The sequence below is a fragment of the Chrysemys picta genome, chromosome 16 (genome assembly GCF_011386835.1).
Source record: "Chrysemys picta bellii isolate R12L10 chromosome 16, ASM1138683v2, whole genome shotgun sequence".
NCBI classification, from domain to species: Eukaryota; Metazoa; Chordata; order Testudines; family Emydidae; genus Chrysemys; species Chrysemys picta.
Genome location: NC_088806.1, coordinates 13,027,927 through 13,054,599, shown reverse-complemented (window position 1 = coordinate 13,054,599; position 26,673 = coordinate 13,027,927). Strand labels below are relative to the sequence as shown.

The following is a 26,673-nucleotide window of genomic DNA, read 5'->3' as shown; positions in this document are numbered from 1 at the left end:
CCTGGCTGCCTCAGCTGATGACCACAGGCTCTTCGGCACCCCGGCCCCTAACGCAGGGCAGGTGAAGGGTTTGGAGCTTTCCATAGTGGCTTGGGCTCCCTAGGTGGCTTTTACCATGACCTGGCTTCAGCTTCTGTCCTGGCTGGGGGCAGGGCCTCCAGGGGAAGAGGAGACGTGGGGCCTTGGAGACGGGCAGGGCCTCGTGGCTCCCCCGCTTCTACCGCGGTTCCAGGGCTTTTGCTCCGGAGCAGAGGCTGCATCATTGTTTAAATCTAAACCAACACCAGATGAGGATGGAGACATTCCCCAGGGATCTCAGTCCTAACCTGCCTCCTGTCCTGCTGCCAATGCAGCTCAGGCCAAGCCTGCAGCCCCCAGCTGTTGCTGCTGCAGGGTGTGAAGCCCTTTCACTCGTGTTGCTGAGTGTCCCTAGTTCTGCGGCCTTTCTCTCTCCTCATGCTGAGGGACCTTCCACTCCATTCCCAGCCCACGTCCTAATGATCCAGGGGGTCTTCTCCCAGAAGACGATCATTCGGGACTGGATCCCTCTTTGCCTTTTCTCTGGGTCTAGCACAGTTCGAGGTGCCCATGGGTGGGGTGTTTGATGACAATGACCCGATGTGGAGCTGCCATTCAGCTTCCCTCGTTTGGTCTCAGCTTTCAATGAATCCAACATTTCTTCAATCCATCATCGCCATCCTCCCAAGCACATTTCAATTGCCTCCACCTCCCTTAACCAGGCCGTGTCCCTGTAGTGTGTGCTGTCTTCATAGGTCCTCTCTCCATCTTTCTCACCCTCTCATGTCTTTTCGGTCTCATTAACTCTCCTGTGTCTCTGCTCTCTAAGCACAGACTGCCTCTGCATTTCTGGCTGTTCAGAGGAGGGGAGGGCCATGCCTATGTGTGGCCAGCAGACAGCCACAAAGACACCCGGTCAGCCTGCTCCCTGCCATGCCAAACACCCACTGATGGCCACCCGCAGGCCAGCATGCGGGGCAGCTGCTGATGCTCTGTGGACAACATCAGAAGATGCTAGGAAAGCAGGACCAGCTCCCTGGTGGGGCCTCTGACCGTTCCCATTCAAGGTGCTCACTTTGGCAGTGGGGCAGGAGAATTTACTCCATGAGGCTTTTCCCCAGCTGGCGAGAAGCAGAGAAACACTCAGGCTCCAAGGCTGCTATTTAGCAAGTCCCCTCAAGCACAGGGACAGGCGCACATTTGGAAGAGGGAAACTGCTCTACACACTAGCCCAGGCAGCCGCCCATTTTCTTTGGCAAGTCAGGAATGGCAAAGGCCAGACTGGAAGCACCTGGGGCTCATGACTCAGCCCTTTGTGAAGCCCAACCCCCAGCTCCTTCCCGGGGCTCTAGCTGAAGCCAGAGCATTGGCCGGAGCGGCTAAGAAGAGGTTCCAGCCCTGAAGGGAGCAGGACTTTCAGCACAAAGGGAAACCTGTACAAATCCAACCTCAAAAGGACTTGAACCCACAATCACCTGATCCAAAATCATGGATCCATTAGACCGTCGTGGGCAAAAATGTTCTCCAAGCATTTCTTTAGAAAAGGCGGGCACTGTTTCTCGGGTCAGTTACTGAGGGGGGCCGAGACTCTCTGGGCATAAGAAGTCGAGTTCCCAGCGAGATGTGAGACTTAATTCTCTGGAGCCAGGTGGAGGACTTTGGCAGGAGGCTTAGGCATGGGGGATCGGGGTGCAGCGGATGGACCGGCTGTCTAGGTGTGGAGATTTAGTCGCACTGAGGTGCAGGAGGGAGGAGGAGGAGGACTCCAGCTGATAGGCAGTGGCTGTGGAGAAAAAGAGGAGGGGTTGCTGGGATTTTTTCCCCCTTGCATATATCTGCCTGCTTGCTCTTGTGGTGGAAGGGGTAGATGCTTCCACCACCCCTGACTAGCTCAGTTGGTCGAGCATCAGGGTTGAGAATTGAAGCCTTTGTTGGGACACTGAGGTTTTAAGTTGCCTTGTGTGCCAGGAGCCAAACGATTCCTGGTGGTGCCCAGAGCCATGTGTGGGACAGGGAGGCTGAGACTTGTGGCACCTGCTCTGCGGCAGGGATCCTGGTAGCTCACACTCAGGGCTGGAACAGGCCCCTGATTTAGGGGGCGGCTGCAGGGTTTCCAACACTCGGATGTTTCAGCTAATTTCTCTCTCCCAAAGCCTGAGGCTTGCAGCCCCAGGGAAGGTTTCTGCACTCAGAGGTGCCAGCTTTGACAGTTCCCGGGGGGGGGCTCGATCCCTGCTCCACTTCAGGCCCTGCCCCCACTCCACCCCTTCCCCCAAGCTCCCACCCCGTCCCATCTCTTCCGGCCCTGCACCTCCCTGCCCCATTCCGCTCCTCCCTCCCCAGCGCCTCCTGGCAGGTGGGAGGCACTGAAGGGGAAGAGGTGGAGCTTGTCGACAAGCTGTGTAGTGGGCAGGTGGGTGAGGGGGAGTTGGCTGCCATAACTGGACACCTTTTTTTTTTCTGTTGGTGCTGCAGCCCCGTAGCACCCGTGGAGTCGCTGACTCGCCTCCTTTCACACTCTAGAGAGAGGAGCAGCAGCCAGGGCTATGGGTGATCTATGGGGCACTAGGTGAGTGGCAGAGGCTTCAGCTGCTGGGAGTTTGCCTGACACCTCAGGGACACAGTGTCCCGGGGATCTCTATGAAAGGAGCAGAACAGGATTTATTTGGGGTGGGGAGAGAATTGAGAGTGTCCCAGGGGGTTGTAGAGAGGTATTGCCAGGGTTAGAGATGGGCTAAAATACAGACCTCGCTGTGAGCAGGATTTGAACCTACGCAGGGGAACCCTATTAGATTTCAACGCCAACGCCTTAACCACTCGGCCATCACAGCTGTGAGCACAATAATACTGCAATGCCAGATAAACTGGTAAATAATCACAATGCCCAGGCTTGAAATCATCTGAAATCCAGAATTCACACAGCAAACCTGGCTCCCAAAGCACAGGGGGGTTTGGGGTTTGTTCTCTTTGCTCTACCGGATCCTGCCCTGAGTCCCCGCATCCCCCTGCTTTGTCTCTGTTCCCTGCAGGGTGCAAAAATGTCAGGAGAGGCGGCTCCTCCCTTCACTCGGTGGTCCTGCTCAAATTGGCCAGCTGTAGCCTCATCTCCCGGAACTCGGCCAGCTGTCGCTTGATCCAGTCGTACGGTCACACTCTGACTGGCTCCCCTGTCTGGATGCTCTTGTGGAAATCCCACAGGCGATACTGCAGAACTTGGCACCGTTGGTTTCTTTAATGTTGTGGTGTTTGGCTGACCGCCTGAACAAAGCCGCCAACTCCTCCCTCCTGACTCCCACCAACCCCTGGTTGCCATAGAACCCTCTGATACTTTCCCGTTCTGCCAAGAGCACCAGGCCTCGCTGCCCCGCCCCTTTATCTTGCAAGCTCCGGATGTTCAGCTTCCAATATCCTCTGCCATGGGTCAGGGAATTGCCCACATTGAGCACACGGTGAGAGCTGCGTGATCCGAAGTGTCCATTGGCACCACCCTGCACTGGGCTGTCGACGTGCTCTCCTTCACGTAAATCCGGTCAATGCGACTCCTGGCCCATCCCCGCAGAAAGGTGTTCCCCATCTGCGGCTGGTGTGAGCTCGGGTCAGAGGAATAGGAGGCTACCGCCCGCCCTCCACTGGTTCCACTACGGAGAAACACGTCCTCTAAGCCAGTCTCGCTACAGACCTGCGCCAGGTAGTGCTCATTGTAAAAACGTTTCCTCTGACAGTTGGAAAACGGGACCAGTGGTCCTCAGGCCGGCTGACACAATTAAAATCCTCCCCAATACCAAACAGCGTGCGCTCCAGAGGAAGGGAGCCAGTTCCTTCCATTGATCTTTCCTTTCATGCCTTAACTGGGGACCATAAACACTAATATAGTGGTAACCAGTGCCACGGAGCACAAAGTCCACCATTAATGTTCTCCCTGGTCGAAGCTCCACCACCTCTGTACTCGCACCACGAATGTGAAGAACAAAAGTCCAACCCCATCGTTCTTCCCTGGCCTGGAGGTCCAAAGAGACGGGTCCTTCCTCCAATCGCCCTCTGCCCATCGATCTGCCCTAAGGTCAGTAATGTGCATTTCCTGAACACCCACCATGTCCAAGTCCAGCTGCTCCAAGGCACTGAACATCAAGCGCCTCCTCCTGGGCCCCCGAATTCCTGCCCCGCTCCACCTGGACACTTTAACAGATGCCCCTTCCCCAGTACTGCCCTCGCTCAGCTGTGCAGAGGAGCTTTCATCCCCAGTCCCTGCGTCCTCTGGCACCTCTCCGAGGGCCACGCTCCCTCACTCTCTTCCCGCCATATTGGCTTGAGCAATAAATCCTGTGGGAAAGACAGCTCCGGTCCCTCATTGTTAACGGTCAGGTGGGCCACTATGAGCGATAGCCGACGCTCTGTTGTCCTGCTGGGGAGCTCAAAATCCGGGACTTGCCTCAGCTAAAGGTGCGGCTGCGCTCCCAGAGAACCAGCCACTCCTGCACAGAGAGGGCTGCTAAAGTCTGGGATTGAACCAGGGACCTTTAGATCTTCAGTCTAACGCTCTCCCAACTGAGCTACTTCAGCAGCTGCGCGGGGCCTTTTTGGCCTGTTGCTTCTCTGTCTGGGATGTTTTTGCAGCCGTGGCACACAAAAGGACGTCATTGGGAGCGGCACAGGAAGACAAGACTGGCTTTTGCCTGCCTTGCTCAGCTTGACTTGCTTCCTCGCCCCGTTCCTGCCTTAGCTCCCGGGTTACCTGGTGGTGGAAGGGGAATGGGGGCCAGTGGCGCAGGGAAGAAGTTGAGCTGGACCCTGATCTAAGCTTGACCCTGGTGGCCAGAGTCTGACCACCACTTGCCGCCCCACCCTGTTGTCCTGGCTTCCCCCACTGGGCGTCATTTAGGGAGGGAAGTGGGGCTTCTGCCTCCCCTCCCCGATTTTCACACCGCAGAGCAGTGCGAACAGGAAAAGGAACGGCTACTCCACACCCCCACCAGAGGAACCGGACGCCCTTAGCTGTGGCTGAGTGCGAAGTGTCCGTTGGCTGACAGGGCCTGTCCCCGAGGAGCTGGAACAGCAGCTGCCGCCTCCCCGTCTGCTCCAGGCTGTGGGAAATGCTCATTGCCTGGCTGCATGGGCGGATGCTGCCCCTGGAGAGCGTCTGTATTGGTCTGTCCACCTCCCGCCTTCACTGAGCCAGTCTGGTACGGTTCCAAGTGCCCACTCTGGCTTGGCAGCTGAGAGTCTGTGCAGACATCAACCCCCCTGCCAGCCCCCATAGCTAGCAGCAGCGCCAGCGCCAGCGCCAGCCCCCTCTCCAGCACCACAGGGGCACTCAATGCACTTCCTGTGGGGAAATCGCTCCTTATCCAGCCGCTAGAATGAGAGCCAGGAGAGAGCAGTGTCTGGCTCACCTTGGTGGAGAGAAGAGACCTGGTGAGTCCTGATCTCCTGCAGTCTGCCCCGCAATGCTGGTCTGTTTTATTGTCACTGTAATAGTCACTGCTTCCCCTCAGGGCCGTCCCTAGGGGGTGCAGGGCCCAGGACAGATCCCCAACTTTCCACCCCAGACTCTGCCCCCACTCACCCTTTCCCCCAAGCTCCCACCCCTGTCCTGTCTCTTCAGGCCCTGCCCCTTCCTGCCCCATTCCTCTCCCTCCCCCACCTCTTCCCATCCCGCTCCTCTGCCAGTGCCTCCTGCACACCACTGAACAGCTGATCACTGGCAGAACTGAAAGTGTTTCAGGGGTTTGTACAGAGGAATTGCCCAGGTTAGAGACTGGCTAAAACACAGGCCTCGCTGTGAGCAGGATTTGAACCTGCGCAGGGGAACCCTATTGGATTTCGACTCCAACGCCTTAACCACTCGGCCATCACAGCTGTGAGCACAATAATGCCCCAATGCCAGAGAAACTGGTAAATAATCACAATGCCCAGGCTTGAAATCATCTGAAATCCAGAATTCACACAGCAAACCTGGCTCCCAAAGCACAGGGGGGATTTGGGGTTTGTTCTCTTTGCTTAACCATGTGCAGTGGCACTGAGAGCGCTTTGAAAAGTCTCCCCTGCCACAGAGCAGGAATGGGAAATGATTTTGAACTGGAAGCTTGATGTAAATGTGGATGTCTGGACCACAGGGCCAGGGACTGACCTTTGCTAGAGAAACCGGTGACACATGGAATCAGACTAAGGAAAATGTTTCCTGGAGTCAATAACTGGAATAGCTGCAGTATTGTGCAGCAAAATGTCTCCCAAGAGGAGTTAGCACATTGGTGGTTCGGTAGCAGAAGTCACAGACACAGCGGGGGAGGTCTAGCTTTGGTTTCTGGCCAACAGAGGGATGAGTTTTATTGTCTCCAAATTTCAATAGAAAAATTCAGTCCCAAACTGTGTGGGGTGGGGGTTTCTCTGGTTTTCACTTGGTTTGTTTTCTTTTTTCTCATTTGAAATGTCCTGGATAATTTTTCTGGGGAAACTGTTTGGACAAGGCCAAGGAAGAGTTAGAACAATTACAAATCTCCATGGGAGTGAGGGGGTGTCTCAGCGCCGGGGGAGGGGTGGAGATTTTCATGGAGGGGAGTTGAGGAGATAAATGAGGCTTTTGCTCCAGCAGAGGGAGAGGTTTGGCAGGTTCATTTTTACCAAGTGAACCCCCCGCCCCCGCCACATGCTCCCCTGCTGCTGCTGCCCCAGCTCAAACCCCACTGTCACCCCCAGCACGTGACCTACAGCTTCCTGCTTATATATATCAGAGACCTTATCTATCAGAGACAAACTCCCCTAGTCTGCCCCTTCTCCCAGCTGAGCCCTCCCCCCACAGAGCCCAGGACAACCCCGACCTAGCTGGATCTCGTGGCAGATGACCCAGGAAGCGCATTGCTGACACAACATAAGAACATAAGAACAGCCATACCGGGTCAGATCAAATGTCCATCCAGCCCAGTATCCTGTCTACCGACAGTGGCCAATGCCAGGTGCCCCAGAGGGAGTGGACCAACAGGCAATGATCAAGTGATCTCTCTCCTGCCATCCTTCTCCATCCTCTGACAAACAGAGGCTACGGACACCATTCCTTACCCATCCTGGCTAATAGCTATTAATGGACTTCACCACCATGAATTTATCCAGTTCTCTTTTAAACACTGTTATAGTCCTAGCCTTCACAACCTCCTCAGGCAAGGAGTTCCACAAGTTGACTGTGAGCTGCATGAAGAAGAACTTCCTTGTATTTGTTTTAAACCTGCTGCTTATTAATTTCATTTGGTGACCCCTATTTCTTGTATTATGGGAATAAGTAAATAACTTTTCCTTATCCACTTTCTCCACATCACTCATGATTGTATATACCTCTATCATATCCCCCCTTAGTCTCCTCTTTTCCAAGCTGAAGAGTCCTAGCCTCTTTAATCTCTCCTCATATGGGACCCGTTCCAAACCCCTAATCATTTTAGTTGCCCTTCTCTGAACCTTTTCTAGTGCCAGTATATCTTTTTTTAGATGAGGAGACCACATCTGTACGCAGTATTCAAGATGTGGGCGTACCATCGATTTATATAAGGGCAATAATATATTCTCAGTCTTATTCTCTATCCCCATTTTAATGATCCCTAACATCCTGTTTGCTTTTTTGACCGCCTCTGCACACTGCGCAGACATCTTCAGAGAACTATCCACGATGACTCCAAGATCTTTTTCCTGACTTGCAGCTAAATTAGCCCCCATCATATTGTATGTATAGTTGGGGTTATTTTTTCCAATGTGCATTACTTTACATTTATCCACATTAAATTTCATTTGCCATTTTGTTGCCCAATCACGTAGTTTTGTAAGATCTTTTTGAAGTTCATCACAGTCTGCTTTGGTCTTAACTATCTTGAGCAGTTTAGTATCATCTGCAAACTTTGCCACCTCATTGTTTACCCCCTTCTCCAGATCATTTATAAATAAGTTGAATAGGATTGGTCCGAGGACTGATCCTTGGGGAACACCACTAGTTACCCCTCTTCATTCTGAGAATTTACCAGTAATTCCTACCCTTTGTTCCCGGTCTTTTAACCAGTTCTCAGTCCATGAAAGGATCTTTTATCCCATGACAACTTACTTTACTTAAGAGCCTTTGGTGAGGGACCTTGTCAAAGGCTTTCTGAAATCTAAGTACACTATGTCGACTGGATCCCCCTTGTCCACATGTTTGTTGACCCCTTCAAAGAACTCTAGTAGATTAATAAGACACGATTTTCCTTTACAGAAACCATGTTGACTATTGCTCAACAGTTTATGTTTTCCTATGTGTCTGACAATTTTATTCTTAACTATTGTTTCGACTAATTTGCCTGGTACCGACATTAGACCGGTCTGTAATTGCCGGGATCACCTCTAGAGTCCTTTTTAAATATTGGCATTACATTAGCTAACTTCCAATCGTTGGGTACAGAAGCCGATTTAAAGGACAGGTTACAAACCTTAGTTAATAGTTCCACAACTTCACATTTGAGTCCTTTCAGAACTCTTGGGTGAATGCCATCTGGTCCCAGTGACTTGTCAATGTTAAGTTTATCAATTAATTCCAAAACCTCCTCTAGTGACACTTCAATCTGTGACCGTTCCTCAGATTTGTCACCTACAAAAGCCGGCGCAGGTTTGGGAATCTCCCTAACATCCTCAGCCGTGAAGACTGAAGTAAAGAATCCATTTAGTTTCTCCGCAATGGCTTTATCGTCTTTAAGCGCTCCTTTTGTATCTCGATCATCAAGGGGCCCCACTGGTTGTTTAGCACAAGGAGCCAAGTGTGCAGGCACCCAAGCGGTGTAATAACTGTGTACGTTCAGTTGACATAATTCTGTAGTACAGACATTGCCTTAGTATTTCACTCTGTGCACTGAGATGTGAGTGTAAAACAGCCAGCCACAAATGCAGCCATTGAAATCCCCCAATTTACTATCTCTGCCCTTCCCAGAAAGTCATAAAGTTCAGTTCATTCTGGCTAGAAGAGGGGAAATTCAAGTCACACTAATGTTTACAATTGATTAAATAATGTTTAGAGTTTAATTAATAGAATCGAAAAACAAATAGTGATTCCTCGACACAACACTACAAGGTGAAATAGGAATAGAGACAAACCTTGTCAGTAAAGCCGTTTTTCTCCAAAGATCCTCAAAATATTATTAATTCCCACCCCACCTCCATAGGACGTCTGTGCAGGTTAAGTGCCCTGCGTCCATCTTCCCATTAGAATTGCCCTGGTTGGACATTCCCAGACCTGGACATTGGTGAAATACAGAATCGGAACAGCAAACCCGGCTCCGTGCACCAAGAATGATGTGGGGGTTTCTATTGTCACTTACTCCTTTATCATACCACAGAGAAAGGTTTTTTCAAAAGCCAAACCATCCCCCCACCATCCCCAGTCAGCCAATTAACTAGGGAGAAGGTTACAGACAGCAGAGACCTTAGAAACAGTTAAGTTACAACAAGCCCACCACACAAAGTGGCCGAGTAGTTTAAAACAATAGCCTGCTAATCTTTGTCATCCTTGTGGGCAGGAGCTGTGGCCCCCCTAAAACTGTGGGGGCCACAGGCACCCAAACTATGGTCTCACCCCCTGTGCTGTCCCCTGCACCCCCCACCTCACCTCACAAAGCTCTTGGCCTGACTCATGCCTTGTCAGGGAAGTGCGGCCATGCTGCCCAAGCCCGAGTCACGTCCGCAGCCTGGCCCACCCCAGCTGACGGAGCGCAGAGCCACGCGAGTCAATGGCAGGTCGAGTCGGGGCTGCGTAACCCGCCCTCCTGGGGCTCCGGGGCTGAGGTGGCTGGGGCTACGCAGCCCACTCTGGGGCTGGGCGCGATGGAGCTCGGGCACTAGCCTGGGGCGGGAGCTGGGTGCTGCAGTTTGGGGGGAGGCTCTAGGCTCCAGTGGGGTTTGCAGAAGGGGCGGGGCCTCTGGTGGAAGGGGCGGGGCAGGGGGTTAGTCTCCCCCAGCTCGCGGTTCGCGCCCCACCCATGGTGTTGCAATGAAAGAGGCTGCCCAGTCTGCACTTGCAGCGAGGTTCCCCCACTACGTGGTCACGCAGAGGCTGCAGGAGACAGGCAGGTGGCAGCAGGGGAAGTGGCGACACAGGAGCTCTCAGCACCAGGGTGAAGGACAATGCAGTGGAGCGGCAGCGACGCAGAGTGAACAGGGGAAACCGAGAGCCCATTGAGGGAGGGGCAGCAGCAGAAGCTGAGGTATTGCTCGATGCCTTCCCCTCCTTCCCCCACCTCTGGGGCTTTGCTGCCCAAGGGGAGTGGGGGTCGGTGGAAGGAGAGCAACGGGGTCTGTTAAAGGAACATTGGATTGGCCTGTCACACGGCAAGGTGAGAAACTGAGGTGAAGGACACTGCCCAGCGTACTCTGGGGTGGGGGTTTTGCTTATGAGCGTAGATTTGAATTTATGATCGTAGATTTGAATTAACTGCGATTAATTGACAGCCCTAATTTTTACTATATTAATTAAACCCATAACTTTATTTATTCAAGCCTAAAAATTAGTGTCTCTTATTTTTTCTCTGTCCTAGCAAGAATGAATTGAATTTTGTGACTTTCTGGAAAGTGCAGAGAGATTAAATGTGGGGAATTCAGTCTCTGTGTTTGTGAGCTGATGTTTTCCTCGCACAGGTCAGTGCCTGCATTGAAATACCAGGGGGATCTAAGGGCTGGTGTACGCTGGGCACTTCACTGGCAGAGCGACGTCTCTCCAGGTGTGAAAAATCCACACACACCCCAACCAGTAGAGTTAAGGTGACCTAAGACCTGGTTAGATAGTGCTAAATAAAAGGGAGAATTGTTCTGTCAGTGCAGCTATTACAGGGATGGGAAAACCCCTCCAGACTGTCTACTCAAAAGTGTTATCGCAGTGTCACAGCAGCATTTTAAATGTAGAGAGAGTGAAACTAGATCTGGCTCCAGTTTGCACTGTGGCTGCTCAGGCACTAAGACTACAATAATGATAACAGTCTAGTGCTTCCGTAGTTGGCAGGATTTGAACCTGCGCGGGGCAACCCCAATGGATTTCAAGTCCATCGCCTTAACCACTCGGCCACAACTACTTGACGTACAGCTCTTTTACTACATGATGATTCTGCTGTCACTGAATTGTCATTTCAAATTGCTCAGACCAGCTTCCTCAGCACACTCATGGCTGCGCGTCAGTGTAAGTGTGTCCTTGGCTGAACAGCGAGAATTCCTGCCCATTTCCCTTCCGGCTGGAGGAGGATAGAGTGTGTTTGTGTTAACGACATTGCTGTAGATTGTTCTTCATTCCCCAGGGTGACAATTCAGACAGTCCCTTTTCCATTCAAATCTCCAGCCCAGCATCCCAATAGCAGGGGGCAGGATTTCTCTGGGGCACTGAAATATTTCAGGGGGTTGGTGAGTGAACTCAGCCTTGCATTCCACCCTTGATGTTTCATGGACTAACAACAGCAGCAGAAAGAAAGAGCCGAGCCAATATCTCCCTGTCAGGGATGCAGGTGCCACGTCCCCTCTGTCTGACCATCGCCATTGCAGGAGAGAAGGTTCACTGGAATTGAACACCCTGGCTCAGACCAGAGACACAGGGAGGTTTTGCTGTTCATGAATCTGTGCAAAGGAAATTGTGTCTCTGTGTGAAATTGAGGTGGGAAATGAAACGTCCACATGGTGGCCCAATGCCCTAAGGAATGTGGGTGAAGGACTCGGGCTGAGAAATGATGTAATGGGTTTGTATCAATTTATTGCCCTGATTAAAAACTACGTCTAAAAGACAGCCATTGTTGTTAGTACTTGTACCTGTGTAGGGACACCCTAGTGGGTGTCAAGTCCATTGCCTTCACCAGGGGTAGTCGATTATTTTATCAAGATAGAAATTTCTTGGTCAAGGTCAAAACTCCAGAGAAAACAATACACTGATGATAATAAGAAATATATACAACGATTTTGCAGTCACTATGGGCATAACTATGATGTGTCGTGTTTCACTCTGGCACCACCACCTTTCCCTTTGGCCTTGTAGTTGACCAAGGGTAAAACTAAACATCTCCTCAGATACCAGGGAGTGTTTGTGTTCATTCCTGCGAGCTACAAAGGGGTTTGATTTTGCTGTTTTCAATCCTCCGGCTCTGCCGGGATAAGGAACAATTCAGGCTGCCACTGAACTGAAAGAGGGAGATCATTTTTTGACAGGGAGAGGGATTCCTCCTCTTAAAGGTGTTTGTCTGGCAGCCCTGGTTCCCAGGTCTCTCTTGAGGGAAGAAAGTTTCTATGGAAAATACCAAAACTTTTAAGGGAGAGGAGGGAAAGGCGATGGGCACAGGATGGAGCCAGCATGAACCACAACATGGTTCTTTTATGTGGGATGACTCTGAACATTGACTGATCTCCACTCCCTTGTGTTTGAAGAGATGTTTAGTTTTGCACTCGGGAAACTACCAGGCTGAAGCAATTTAATGGATGGTGACTCTAGGATTCAAGGCTTATTTAGTGTTGTAAAAAGTGTTAAAAACACTTAGCTTCAACTTGAACTGCCTGTTATTAACGGCTGGTTTCCCCAAGTCAGAAACGCCCTGGGTTCCCTCATGCCTTGGTGGGAACTAAAGGGAGTCGTCCCGTGCTGCCCTTAGCTCCAGGCTGATGTTTCCGGGGAGGGGGGTGGAATTGATTGGTTTGCTGTTGAGAAGGGAGCCAGGCCAGTTGTGGGGGAACGAGACCTCCCAGCATCTCCCCAGCCCAACCCAGGCTGCTGCCCTGCCCCAGCCTCTGTCCCCTGGGGGCCCTGCAGGTTTGACTCTGGAGCGTGGAGGGGGCAGCAGCGGAGGCAGAGGACAGACTGAGCTGGGCAGACGCTAGGAGCAGACACCAGAGGCCTATACTGGCTCCCTCCTCAGCACTGAACAATCAGTCCCCTCCCCCACCCCCGCGACAGCATCCTGGGGCTAAGGGCAGCACCCACTGGGGGTTTCTCTTTTGCTCCCGCTGGGGTGAGCAGGGACCTGGGGATGTTTCTAGCAGAGCTGTTGGAACTGAACTGGGGAACCAGCTTTTAATAACAGGCAGCTCAAGTTCAGATGAATTTTGTTACAATTTTCTTTATAATATGAAAGAATTCACCAGTAACCGGGCAGCAGTTATTGCAACTCTTCTCTCCTGCTCTTCCCTGCCGTAGAAAGAAACAGCGTTTTGGCTTTTCATGATACAGGAGTCAGGGTCCTTCACTGTCCAGAATCAATGTGCACAGAAGCAGCCTGTTGTGTTTCATTTCTTAGTGACATCGTTCCGGTTCAGGTGCCCTCGTGTGGCCATTTCCTTCCCCTCCTTCCTGTCCAAAGCACAGAGCCCAATTCCTCCAGGGAGAGGAGGACATCTTCCTTCTTTCCTTCCTGAACAGCCTCCTTCCTTGGAGAGCCCTTTGCTGGGGTCTGGATGGGGAACAGCCATTTTGAGAATTAATTTAACACCGTATTTGGTGTTGGTTCATAGATTTTACAGCCAGACTAGATCACTATGTACATTCGCTCTGTCCCGATTCGTAACAAAGCCCAGAGAATTCCCCCAGTGACTCCTACATCCCTCCCAACATCTTCTGGTTGAACGAGGACGGGTCATTCAGAAAGTCAGTGTGTTTGGGTGTAAAGGGGTGAAATGATGGGAAAATTGACCCTTCTTCCTAGTTTAAATTCTGTAACTTCTACATTGGACAATAATACTCAACTCTTCACTGGCCATGAATGAAAACCAGGTCTGCCATATGAGAGACAATAGAGAACCACAAATGCTCAAACTATAAAAATGTGGCCTCTGCATTATAGGCCACACTCACTGCTGGGGAGCTACACAGGAACAGGGCTGACGCTCAGAGGAGCTCTGCATTTCTGGTCGAAATGGAATTATTTGGGCATTAATTCTATGGGGATGAAGGGGTTCTAGTTACTGGTGCCCTGTCCCTTTCAGGGATTGGAGCAATGCTGGAGCGGCTGACGGGCAGGGAGCTGGGGAGCCGTGTGTGCTCCAAGGAGAGTTGTTGTTGTGCTCTGGTGACACAGAGCGGGGGTGGGGATTTTGTAAGCTGTGGTGTTTGTATAGAGATAAAGTTTACTAACCCCCAGGTTCAAAGTTGTTCCTGCTCTGGACTATACAGGGCCTTCTTTGTTGAGAGTACAGCTGCCTAGTTGAATATTTACCTGCAGGGTAATGAGTTCCTAGTTCCAATCCAAGTGATCCCCTTTAAAAACTTTTTCGAATGAAAATCAATTTCCAGACCCATCTCCAGTGTGTTCAGGAGTTCGCTGAAGGGGGGAGGGGGGGCTTGAAATGAATTTAAACACTCAGCATTTTCCTGTGCAAATGTATAAAAACCGAGCAGAGCTGTCCAGCAGCTGAAATCAGTTCCAGTCCTCGGCGTCTCTAGGAGGGACACTCTTATCTGAGGCATGTGGGACACCTCTGTGGTGATGACAGGTGAAAAAATGCTGGATTCAATGAAAGATGAGACCACAGGAGAAGGTGAATGGCAGCACCACACAGGGTCATAACACTCAGACACGGGGCTTCACTGTCACTACCCTGAGTCCCCCCCCATCCCTGATTGTGCCCCTCAGCCTCGCTCCTGCCCTGGCCTCCAGCTGCTTCACACACACACTCCTGCTCCGCCTGCCAATTTCCGCCTCTTGCTCAGACCCTGCCCCCCTCCCCGACCCCCTTACAGGCCCCGGGAACAGCCGCAGCCCATGGTACTGACCGGCCCGCTTAGTCCTTGTGGCAGCAGCCAGCCAAGCAGCGCCCAGCGCCCTGCCCGCCTGCAGCCCCGGAGCTGCTGTTCTCAGCTTCAGCCAGGATCTGAAGGCAAGGAAAAGTCGGGTGAAGAGGGGCTACTCTCAGCACTGTCCTCCCCATGAGGCCTTTCAACAGGGCCTGGTCATTGCCCAGGTTCACCACGTGCCGTGGTGTATGCACGCCTCGTCCCTTGTCGGGGTGGGCAGCGGGCATGCTGCTACCACAGTTACAGCCGACCGGACTGTATTGGGTCTCGCCACAATGAGATTCAGGGGTAAGGCACTAAGCGGCAGCCCTCAGGTACAGGGCAGCATGGCCTAGTGGCCAGAGTCACCACCGCGGCCCTTGTGTTCAGAGCAGCACAAACTAGCACCCAGAGTCCATATAGCAGCCCCCAGCTACAGGGCAGTGTGGTGTAGTGACCAGAGTCCATATAGCAGCCCCCCAGATACAGGGCAGTGTGGCCTAGTGACTAATACCCGGCAGGGGGTGTGACGTTATTGATATAAACTGGGACCGTATAGATCATTGTTGCAACCAAAGTCCTGTAGTGGCACCCAAATCTTGTATAAAGGGGGTCAAATGGGGTGTCTAGGACAAGGTTATGGTTTACTGGTTATGATTATGCTGTCTAGATGTGTGTATCAGTTTTGTAGTTGAAGTTATGAATATTGGCTCTATACTGTCTGTATGGCAAACTTATGCTATGCTTCTGGGTGACATCCCAGACAAGCTGAGATTAGCTCTGCCTAGCCTGCTTGATGGCCCATTAAGGACCATCAGCTATACAATGGACCCATTGAGAGAAGGCAGATACGCCTTGTAACTCAGCAAAGTATGCAGGGACTGGCCCATGTGACCCCAGACTCCATTTTGCTGTAATTTTCCACAGTAAGAACAAAGGGGTGTTCTTACACCTGGAAAAGACTATATAAGGCTGATGCCTCATCTCCATCTGGTCTTCAATCCTGCTTCATACCTCTGGAGGAACTTGGCTACAAGCTGAAGCTTTGAACAAAGGACTGAGGACCCATCCCAGCGGGGGATGTATTCCAGAGACTTGATTTGAACCTGCAGTTTATTCCATCGCTGCTGCAAGCCTGAACCAAGAACTTTGCCATTACTGTATGTAATTGATTCCATTTAACCAATTCTAACTCTCATCTCTATCTTTTTCCTTTTATGAATAAACCTTTAGATTTTAGATTCTGAAGGATTGGCAACAGCGTGATTTGTGGGTAAGATCTGATTTGTATATTGACCTGGGTCTGGGGCTTGGTCCTTTGGGATCAGGAGAACCTTTTTCTTTTACTGGGGTATTGGTTTTCATAACCATTTGTCTCCATAACGAGTGGCACTGGTGGTAATACTGGGAAACTGGAGTGTCTAAGGAGATTGCTTGTGAGACTTGCGGTTAGCCAGGGGGTGAGACCGAAGTCCTCCTAGTCTGGCTGGTTGGTTTGCCTTAGAGGTGGAAAAAACCCCAGCCTTGGGCTGTAACTGCCCTATTTGAGCAATTTGTCCTGAGTTGGCACTCTCAGTTGGGTTCCACCAGAACCGCATTGTCACAGATGGATAGAAAAAAGACTGGATTAAATGAAAGATGAGACCAAATGAGGGGTAGGTGAACGAGCGGCTCCTCCAGGGCTCTAGTGCTCAGACACCCCAGGTCTAGGCAGCCTGCATCATGCTAGCTAGAGAGAACAGGCAAACAGGGACCCAGCCCTCTGCAATGATCCTCTCCTAGCAGAAGAGCGCCTTGGAGAGGTAGGAGCTGGATTGGGCGTGGAGCATCCCTTGGGACAGAGGGCAGCTGAAGTCCCTCAGATGTATGGAAATCAGGCAATGCAGAATAAAAGGGTGTCACACCCCTCACAGCTGGGACCGAGGGGCAGCAGCAGCTGTTTGGGGCTGCGGCCAGTATTGGGGAAAAGACAATAATGTTACTCACCTGGCTCCATTGGAGTAAATGGGCCAGATCCTCAACCGGTGTAAACTTGTTTATCTCCAGCAGCAGCGACTTCCCTATTTTCCTGATGTCCCATTTAACAGCTAACTTCCCTGTTCAGGCTAAAATTTCTGTCAGTGGTTTTGTAAGTTCAGGTCGCCTCCATATAGTGCAATGTCTCTTTGTTCAGGTTGCGCTCTTTGAAACTATAGGAAAGGACATGAAAAATGCCCAGCTGCCTTTTCTGTGTGTGAGTCTCTGGGCGGGAGAAAAGGGCTGCTGTGTCTTACCAACAACTAGCAGCGCAATGGGTCATTGCTGGATGTGCGATGAGCACAAACACTCCTCACGCAGCCTCTCTTCTGCAGTAAGCCCTCTGCATTTCTCCTTCCCCAGCCAGGCAGCCCCAGACTAGCTCGTCTCAGAGACACAGGCTGTTTGGCCCCCTGGGCCGGGTGACCCTTACATTCAGAAAACCCGGAAGGATCTGGGGGTAGCTCCTCTCTCAAAGGGGCTGGCAGGCTCAGACCAGGCCCCTAGGACAGTGGGTCAGTGTCTACTTATCTAGATGCCAGGAAAACCCACAGTCTGTTTGTGATGTTAGGTGCGGGAGGGTTCTGGGCCCAGCTGAGCTGCCCACCAAGGAGGGGGCAGAAGGGGCTGGGGCTTGCCTGGCTCATCTTGGGTTTTTAAAATGGAAGTCAGATTTTCAAAGCCTATAGCCCACAGATCTGGGCATTAAACCCTCCTCCCTGTGAAGGGATCCAAGGAGACTGGCAGTGGAAGGACAGAGGGAGGGTGGGTGGACAGACACATGGACAGGGCGTGTGGTGAAGGAGAACTCCCTCGTCTGTATGTGAGGCAGACTGAAGGAAATGAATGGCTGTTACTCATCAAATCCTAAACCCAGTGACTCTAAACTCTGGAGGGAGAAAAACTAGAGTTTGTCATTAGAAGAAATTCAGACCAATGGGGAGCAATTAACCATAGAGCCAAAGGGTCATGCAGAGACTAGGGGCCTGGGAGGGGGAAGAAATCACCTAACTTCTTCCTGAGAATTCAGTGGGCTTTTCTTGGTCTCCCTTTAATACAGACACTCGGGAGAGAGGTGGCAAAAAGTCACTCACAGGAGAATGACTTTTCCTTTGCTTCCTGCTTTTGCCAGGGCAGATGGGAAGGCCATGCTCCAAAGCAAAACCCCCGAGCCAGCCACCTGAACTCTGGCCGACTCACAATGGGATCCAAGCTTCCCGCTTGCTCTGTTTGAGAGAAAGACAGATTCCCTCCTGGCAAAGGGAAAGGGTTGCCCAGGACAGTTGATTCTGCCTGGTCATTCTGCTTCTACGATTTTGGAATGAATGAACATGCCGTGGAGCCCTCGGGGTGCAAAGTTAAAATCCCTGGGAGATCTCAGCCACGGGCAGTGTGTGAGCGAGACGCTGTGTGATTTATGGTGAAAGAAGCCCCAAGAACAGCCAAGAGGGCTCCTGCTTCAGACACAAGTAGACTTCTTGAACATTTAATGTCCCCTCCCAAGCCGGGTTTAGGATTTTCTTGGGTTAAAGGATCCCTGGCCAAAGGGGATTTTTATTGTTTTCTTTCTCAGAGTTGAAGACTGGAATCACTTTGCTAGCTTGTTATTATCTAGCTGGCAGCCAGGGCCTACCCTACCATATCTGACAGCTTAGGGTCTTTGAACACTTTCACAGACCAAGGAGCACATATTCAATCATTTTGTAGGGCAGCACTTTAGAGTTACTCAGGTTTGGGGCTTATTCTTTTTAGCTCCTTTCCTGCCTGGATGTGACAGGTTTCATACACACATGCACGCGCTGAGCCCCATTGTAACACCGAAATAGAATATAAGGGTTGGGATATTTCCCAGTTGATAAACACAAAGATGGAAAAACAATAACATTGAAATTGACAAGTGATTCTGCAGCTCTTTGGACTCACATGGAGTAGGAGCTAGAGGTGCAGTCAAGGACTCAGGCGATGTGGTTGCAGGCTCAGTAGTCCATATTCACAAGCTTTTTCAGGTAGTAGGAGACAGGTCAAGGCTGGCACAGCCTGTTGTTGATGTGACGACTTCCTTTCCCAGAGGGATCAGTTTCGGGGTCCTGGAATGTCCAGCTTTCTTAGACAGGTGCTGGTACAAAAGGGTTTCCACTTTTACCTTAGTCTTTGTGGTTGACGATTTCAGCTCACCCCACATTACGGTCACTCCCCTGAAGTCTCGGGGCAAATCATGTGTGAAGTATGCCTTGATTACAGACAACATGGCCCGATCCATTTCAAGTGAGGCAGACTTTGCGTTAGTGGCAGTTTGGAAAAGTCCCACATAACCCAAACGTTTTCTTAACATATTGGTTGTTGTGAACCACCTGCAATCTGGAGATGTGAGCCCCAAAGAACTAAAAAATGAAAGAAAACCCAGGAGTTTGGAGGGGGTTTCCATAGCCTGGCTTGATGGTTAAAAGGCTGAGTTGCAATAGCTGGATTCCTCAAAAGGGAAAAGGGTTTTCACTTCCCATAAAAATAATGGGTGGCCAAAAAAAAAAAAGTATCTATTGTCACATGCATCCATTGCCATTCTTAAAAAGTACCCTGGACATTTAGTTACACATTATGCATCTTTGCTTTGCAGAGAAGGGGGGAACTCAGCTGGGGGGGCTTAGGGCTCTGGCCAAGTGGGGGGGGGCGTGGGCCAAAGGGGGTGGAGCCGGGGGCTAACATCCCCAAAGGAGGGCTCCACCCACCACCCATGACCCCATCACATCCTTCTGTATCTCAGATATCATATTGCCTGTATATAAATCCATGGTAGGCCCACATCTTTAATACTGCATGCAGTTCTGGTCACCCCATCTCAAAAAAGATATATTGGAATTGGAACAGGTTCAGAAAAGGGCAACAAAAATGATTAGGGGTATGGAATGGCTGCCGTATGAGGAGAGATTAATAGACTGGGACTTTTCAGCTTGGAAAAGAGATGACTAAGGGGGGATATGATAAAAGTTTATAGGCATCATGACTGGTGTGAAGAAAGTAAATAAGGAAGTGTTATTTACTCATAACAGAAGAACTAGGGATCACCAAATGAAATTAATAGGCAGCAGATTTAAAACAAACAAAAGGAAGTATTTTCTCACACAACGCACAGTCAACCTGTGGAACTCCTTGCCAGAGGATGTTGTGAAGGCCAAGACTATAACTGGGTTAAAAAACAACTAGATAAATTCATGGAGGATAGGTCCATCAATGGCTATTAGCCAGGATGGGCAGGGATGGTCTCCTGTAAAACTGTGACATACCAGGATACAATCCAGACTAATGAGCAGCTGTGTCACCCCTGCCCTCAAACCCTGGGTGCCTTACAATGACTTGATGAAATAGATCCCACCTAGGCCACTCACAAATAGCCTTCCAGCATGAAAGACTCACCCTGAGTGTGTGTAACTGTAGCCTGCCAGCCACACTGGGGTTACATTCTGCCTCTCCCCAACCTTGGTTATACTGCACGGTAACCCCCCAACACACTCCCAGTCCCAGATTTCCCCCAGAAATGTATGTCCTGTACTGCCCAGCCCTCTCCTGGACAGCACACAATATTTGAAGACCAATAAACCTTTAAGAGAATAATCTGTCAGTTTATTATTTCAAATAGCGATTCAGAAACTTCAGTTTAAATACACTGGCTTATATAAAACAGAAAAGAAGTTTAATAACCACAAAGAGGGATTTTATGAGAGTACAGGAAATGAGGCATAAAAGTCATAAATGGTTTCAAGAAAAATAAAGATAAAATGCTTACTAACATATTCCTAAGAAATTATCTCAGTTTCAAAGCAGATTTTTCTCAGCAGATGCTTCAGTAGTCTTACTGACCAAACTCTTTTGGTCAGGACCCCTCCATCAAAGCTCAATGGTGGTGTCATTTTGTCATCTCAGATGCAGAGAATGCAATGGGTAGGAGAAGCAAGGGATGTTTGGGGGGTATCTGACCCTTCTTTTTATAGCCCTGTCCCCACTTTGAGAAGCATTTCCAGCTGGGAGCAAGGCTACAGGCAATCTATGTGGAAGGGAACTCCATACTGGTTTTTTTGCCCCTGCCACCTTTCCTGCCAAAGAATGGGCACTTAGCAGGTAATGGTCCATCAGCCTTCTTTACACCTGGCTGAGGCATCAACTGCCCTTTGTCTCTGAGGAACTGTTTTTGACCACTCCCCAGATTTATCTGGGTAGCTGTCACGGAGTCCCCGGGCGATGATCTGGAACTGCTCCCCACAAAGCCAGTCAGGACTTTGGGGAGCCTCCTCTCCCTCGGAGCAGACCGTCTTCAGGGCAAGAAGCTCACACGGCTTCACCTCCTGGGTCTCTCCTGGGAGCATTCAGCATATGCCCCTCCATGCGCTTCCCACAGCGAGTCCGCCCAGGCGGGGTCCTGGGGAAGCCAAAGGGTTCTGCACCCCCCACTTCGCATTCAGACGTGACTCTTGGCCAGCCAGTAAAACAGAGGTTTATTAGATGACAGGAACACGGTCTAAAACAGAGCTTGTAGGTCTAGCGAACGGGACCCCTCCGCCGGGTCCATTCTGGGGCCCAGCGAGGCAGACCCCGTCTGCCCTCCCTTCCAGTCCCCAGCTAGCTCCAAACTCCCGTCCAGCCCCTCCTTCTCTGGGCTTTGTCTCTTTCCCAGGCCAGGAGGTCACCTGATCCCTTTGTCTCCAACACTTTCAGCTGGCATCTTTGCAGAGGAGGGGCCCAGGCCATCAGTTGCTAGGAGACAGAGTGTCGGGCATTTATGTACATTGGCCCTTTGCTCTGCAGCAACCATACACCCTTATCCCACCACCTAGATACTTAAGAACTGCATAGGGGAAACTGAGGAAAACATTAAGTACAGTCCCACTTCGTCACAGTAGCATTCTATTAGGCACGATTTCAGCTTGTTTTTATTACTTCACATATAACACTGATCTGTGTATTTTGCCATGATATTGTTGATTAGCAAATGATGAATTTTAAATGGTATCCGAGAAGACATGCCTTGTACAAAAATTACTGCATTAATGTGTAGGGTGTGAACACAGGGGTATAGTCTGTCACAAGAGCCTGGGTCACAACTGCCTTGGGAAACAAATACATGGGCCTTTTGCCCAGTTCCTCGTCACTTATTGTGGAATTCTCTGCCCAGATCATCTGAGACAATATTGACCTTAAATAATTGAACAACACTGTGATTGTATTCAGTTATTTCAGTTAGTTTCACAATTTGGGGTGTGCTGTTGTTCATCTTTTCAGATGGGAGATATAAAAACAGTTAGTAACACGTCCAATAGCTTGCAGTATTATCTCCTGTTGACTGAACTGAACTTGAAGTTTCTCCATGTCACTATGGAAGGGGTAGGGGAAAAGCAAAAATAAAATACGAATTCCCCAATAAAATTCCCCCAAAAATCTAAGCTATAGTCTGGCAAATCAAACTAACATCCGGTTATATGACCAAATGACCCTCAAAAACAAACAAACAAACAAACAAACAAACAAACCATCACAGAGGTATACGATTCACATAACTAGAAATTAAGTTTCTAATTTCATAGAACTAGAAATTCCAGAGCAGGTTAAATGTGATGACTCAGAATCAAGACAAGAGATTCTCCCATTGCATTCTCCTCTGAGCCGTTCAAACCTGCTTCACTCATTACTATTGAATTTTATTTAGGGCTCTCAATTAATCACAGTTAACTCACACGATTAACTCAAAAAAACGAATCGCGATTAATCGCACTGTTAATTGAAATTTATTAAATATTTTTGGATATTTGTCTATATTTTCAAATGTATTGATTTCAATTACAATGCAGAATACAAAGTGTGCACTGTTCACTTTATTTTTTATTACAAATATTGGCACTGTAAAAATGATAAAGAAATTTTATTTTTCAATTCACCTCATACAAGTACTAAAGAGCAATCGCTTTATCATGAAAGTGCAACTTACAAATGTAGATTTTTTTGTTACATAAAGCACTCAAAAAACAAAACAATGTAAAACTTTAGAGCCTACAAGTCCATTCAGTCCTACTTCTTGTTCAGCCAATTGTCAAGACAAACAGGTTTGTTTACATTTATGGGACATAATGCTACCTGCTTCTTATTTACATCACCTGAAAGTGAGAACAGGTGTTTGCATGGCACTTTTGTAGCCAGCATTGCAAGATATTTATGTGCCAGATATGCTAAACATTCGTATGCCCCTTCATGCTTCGGCCACCATTCCAGATGAGATGCTTCCATGCTGATGACGCTCATTCAAAAAATGCATAAATTAAATTTGTGACTGAACAAATTGGGGGAGAATTGTATGTCTCCTGCTCTGTTTTACGCCAATTCTGCCATATATTTCATGTTACAGCAATCTTGGATGATGACCCAGCACATGTTGTTTGTTTTAAGAACACTTTCACTTCAGATTTGACAAAACGCAAAGAAGGTACCAGTGGTGAGATTTCTAAAGATAGTTACAGCACTCGACCGAAGTTTTAAGAATCTGAAGTGCCTTCCAAAATCTGAGAGGAATGAGGTGTGCAGCATGCTTTCAGAAGTCTTAAAAGAGCAACACTTCAATGCAGAAACTACAGAACTGAACCACCAAAAAAGAAAATCAACTTTCTGCTGGTGGCATCTGATTCTGATGATGAAAATGAATATGTGTTGATCCACACTGCTGTAGATAGTTATCAAGCAGAACCCGTTATTGGCCTGGATGCATGACCTCTGGAAGGATGGTTGAAGCATGAAGGGACATATGCATCTTTAGTGCATCTAGCACATAAATATCTTGCGACGCCAGTTACTACAGTGCCATGCAAACACCTGTTGTCACTTTCAGGTGACATTGTAAACAAGAAGCAGGCAGCATTACCTCCTGCAAATGTAAACAAACAAACAAACTGAACAAGAACTAGGACTGAGTAGACTTGTTGGCTCTAAAGTTTTAAATTGGGTTTTTTTTAGTGCAATTATTTTATGTATATAATTTTACATTTGCAAGTTTAACTTTTGTGATAAAGAGATTGTACTACATTATTTGTATTAGGTGAATTGAAAAATACTATTTATTTTCTATTTTACTGTGAAAATATTTGTAATAAAATAATATAAAGTGAGCATTGTTCAGTTTGTATTCTGTGTGGCAATTGAAATCAATATATTTGAAAATATAGAAAACATCCAAGAATATTTTAAAGACTAATAGAATACCATTTATTTACAGTGCGACTAATTGCGCGATTAATCATGATTAATTTTTTTATTCGCTTGACAGCCCTAGCTTTATTTTCAAAAGTTCTAGCATCATCATAATGGAAAACTGAACAAAACAAACTCAACCTCTCCATCTGCAAACAAGCTCATCTCAGTAGGAAAAATCCTAGAAGAGGCTTTCCCCACAGTTGGAAACTGGGATTCCAACTCCCAGTGATCATGCTGTGTTTGACATCCATTCAAATTCCCCTTGCAGGTCTGTGACACTGTCATCTCAGTTTCGAAAATGCTGTTTTATGATCAAAGAAAATAAAATGTGATTCCCAAGTAGAGGGTTGAGAACACTGAATCATAAGACATAATGACAGGGGGGAGGTGTAGAAAGTGGAGAAGATAAATTCTATCTGGCTCAAACATAGGAAACATTGCTGGGGTAATTCAGAATGTGAGAATCCCTCCAACTCACCATTTCTTCTTCAGGTGTCTCAGAGGTTGAAATCTCCCTCCCCCCCCCCCCCGCCATCTCTAATCCTGCTCCTTCTCTTTGTTATATTTAAATATATTTAATATGAAAAAATGGTAGAAAAACATTCAGCACAACCCAGTGTAATGTGAGAACAACTGGGAATGAGACAATCTGTCCCTAGTATGGGAACCTGGTGACTAACAATTTCTTTGCAGTGGGAGGAAAAGTATAAATGTGATACTCCAAATATGTTTAGACTAGGAAAAGTGATGGAGGTTATGCCAGGTGTTGAGGAAATTTTCTAAATTATCTTGGCCACCATATATGGGGTATTTTTTAATTGAAAAAATACTTGTGTTTTTACATTAGGATATGTAATTGAAGCTAGCTAACTCCATGGAAAATCCTAGTGGAGTCAAGGCCCATGTAGGCCTCCATGTACCTAGTTGAGGTCACTCCTGGTTCCCCCACCTGGGATTGACTGAAATTCCAGTTGGAGGGAAACACACTTCCATGACATAGGACAAAGGAGTTGCTGAAAAAGACGGTGGGATTCCCCCCCAAGGGAGGGTGAGCTACAAAAGGGAAAAGCAGATAACTCAGCTGGGGGAACTGAAAGCCCATGGGGACACAAAGCTTCTTTTAAGCTCACTATGTGGGAATTAGCAAACGGAAAATAAAATCTTTCCTCAGCTCTAGACAAGGTTTTTATGGCATTTCTCTCTCTTGCAGCTTCTCTGATGATAAATAAAGGCTAAGCTTTGATGGAAGAATTTCCCACACTTAGAGCACTCATAGGATCTCTCTCCTGCGTGGATCCTCTGATGTCTAATAAGGTGTGAGTGCTGAAGGAAGGTTTTCCTGCACTCACAGCATTTATATGGTTTGTCCCCAGTGTGGATCCTCTGATGGCTAGTAAGGGCTGAGCTCTGAGGGAAGGTTTTCCCACACTCTCTGCATTCATAGGGCCTTTCCCCTGTATGGATCCTCTGATGCTTAATAAGGGTTGAGCGCTCAGTGAAAGTTTTCCCGCACTCACAGCATTCATAGGGTCTTTCCCCTGTGTGGATCCTTTGATGCTTAATAAGGTTTGAGTGCTCAGTGAAGGTTTTCCCACACTCACAGCATTCATAGGGTTTCTTCCCTGCGTGGATCCTCTGATGGTTAATTAAGGCTGAGCTCCAAGCGAAGGTTTTTCCACACTCACAGCATTTATAGGGTTTCTCCCCTGTATGGATCCTCTGATGGTTAATTAAGGCTGAGCTCCGAGCAAAGATTTTCCCACACTCATAGCATTCATAGGGTTTCTCCCCTGTGTGGATCCTTTGATGGTTAGTAAGGGTTGATCTCTGAGAGAAAGTTTTCCCGCACTCACAGCAACTATAGGGTTTTTCCCCTGTGTGGATTCTCTGATGGTCAATAAGGTTTGAGCGCTCAGTGAAGGTTTTCCCACATGCACTGCATTCATAAGGTTTCTCCCCTGTGTGGATCCTCTGATGTCTAATAAGGTCAGAGTGCCGAAGGAAGGTTTTCCTGCACTCACAACATTCATATGGCTTGTCCCCAGTGTGGATCCTCTGATGACTAATAAGGGCTGAGCTCTGAGGGAAGGTTTTCCCACACTCACAGCATTCATAGGGTTTCTCCCCTTTATGGATTCTCTCATGTTTAACAAGGTGTGAGCGCCTACTGAACTTTTTCCCACATTCAACACATATGTTATTTCTCTCTCCCATGGGGATTCTCTGCTGGGCCGTGGTTTCCTTGTGGCCTTTGTGAGTTCCCTGATAATTAACAGATTTACCAACTTTCTGCATTGGCTGGTTTCCCTGCTGCTTCTCTGGCCTGTGCTGACTCTCACAGGCTTTTCCCTGCTCACAACTCCTGGACACACTCCCTGTGCATCTTTGCAATAAAGACCCTTGTGGCTCCACTTCATCGTCTTCCTGCTGAGGATTCTGCTCCATGGTCTCTCTCACCATCCCCTCACCTGCTAGACAGAGAAAAAAAAATCTCAGATATAGGAATGGAAAAACCAAAAGAACAGCTCAAAATGGAAAAAATCAGGGATTGAATTGCCCCAAACTCTTTCTTAAAGGGGAGAGAGGAGGGGATCAATTCTGCATTCAGTTCCTAGCCAAACACTTTAGGAGAAGGAAGTTTGGGGAAGGAGATACTGCCAGGAGTTAGTCAGGGTGGGTAGGAC

The 26,673-nt window shown here is 48.8% G+C and overlaps 2 protein-coding genes and 4 non-coding genes across 18 annotated transcripts in view; 1 reads left to right on the top strand and 5 right to left on the bottom strand.

The window, feature by feature from the left end:
- LOC135976036 (nascent polypeptide-associated complex subunit alpha, muscle-specific form-like) overlaps positions 1–26,673 on the top strand; it is a 1,165,876-nt gene that overhangs the window by 763,261 nt on the left and 375,942 nt on the right. The window lies entirely within an intron of this gene.
- TRNAS-UGA (transfer RNA serine (anticodon UGA)) lies at positions 2,768–2,849 on the bottom strand. The gene has a single exon. It is a non-coding gene; the product is annotated as a tRNA-Ser (tRNA).
- TRNAF-GAA (transfer RNA phenylalanine (anticodon GAA)) lies at positions 4,506–4,578 on the bottom strand. Its single transcript has one exon. It is a non-coding gene; the product is annotated as a tRNA-Phe (tRNA).
- TRNAS-CGA (transfer RNA serine (anticodon CGA)) lies at positions 5,793–5,874 on the bottom strand. Its single transcript has one exon. It is a non-coding gene; the product is annotated as a tRNA-Ser (tRNA).
- Positions 11,000–11,081, bottom strand: TRNAS-UGA (transfer RNA serine (anticodon UGA)). The gene has a single exon. It is a non-coding gene; the product is annotated as a tRNA-Ser (tRNA).
- The window catches only part of LOC101944363 (zinc finger protein 420-like), a 71,967-nt gene continuing 65,652 nt past the window's right edge, over positions 20,359–26,673 (bottom strand). For 10 of the 13 annotated variants that reach the window (XM_065569408.1, XM_005312660.5, XM_065569414.1 and 7 more), the window contains one exon: positions 20,359–26,460. In XM_065569408.1, the coding sequence (XP_065425480.1) occupies positions 25,163–26,460 (1,298 nt within the window). In that variant the 3' untranslated portion in view covers positions 20,359–25,162. The remainder of the gene's footprint in view (positions 26,461–26,673) is intronic. The other 3 variants (XM_065569405.1, XM_065569407.1, XM_065569415.1) reach the window with 1 other exon arrangement.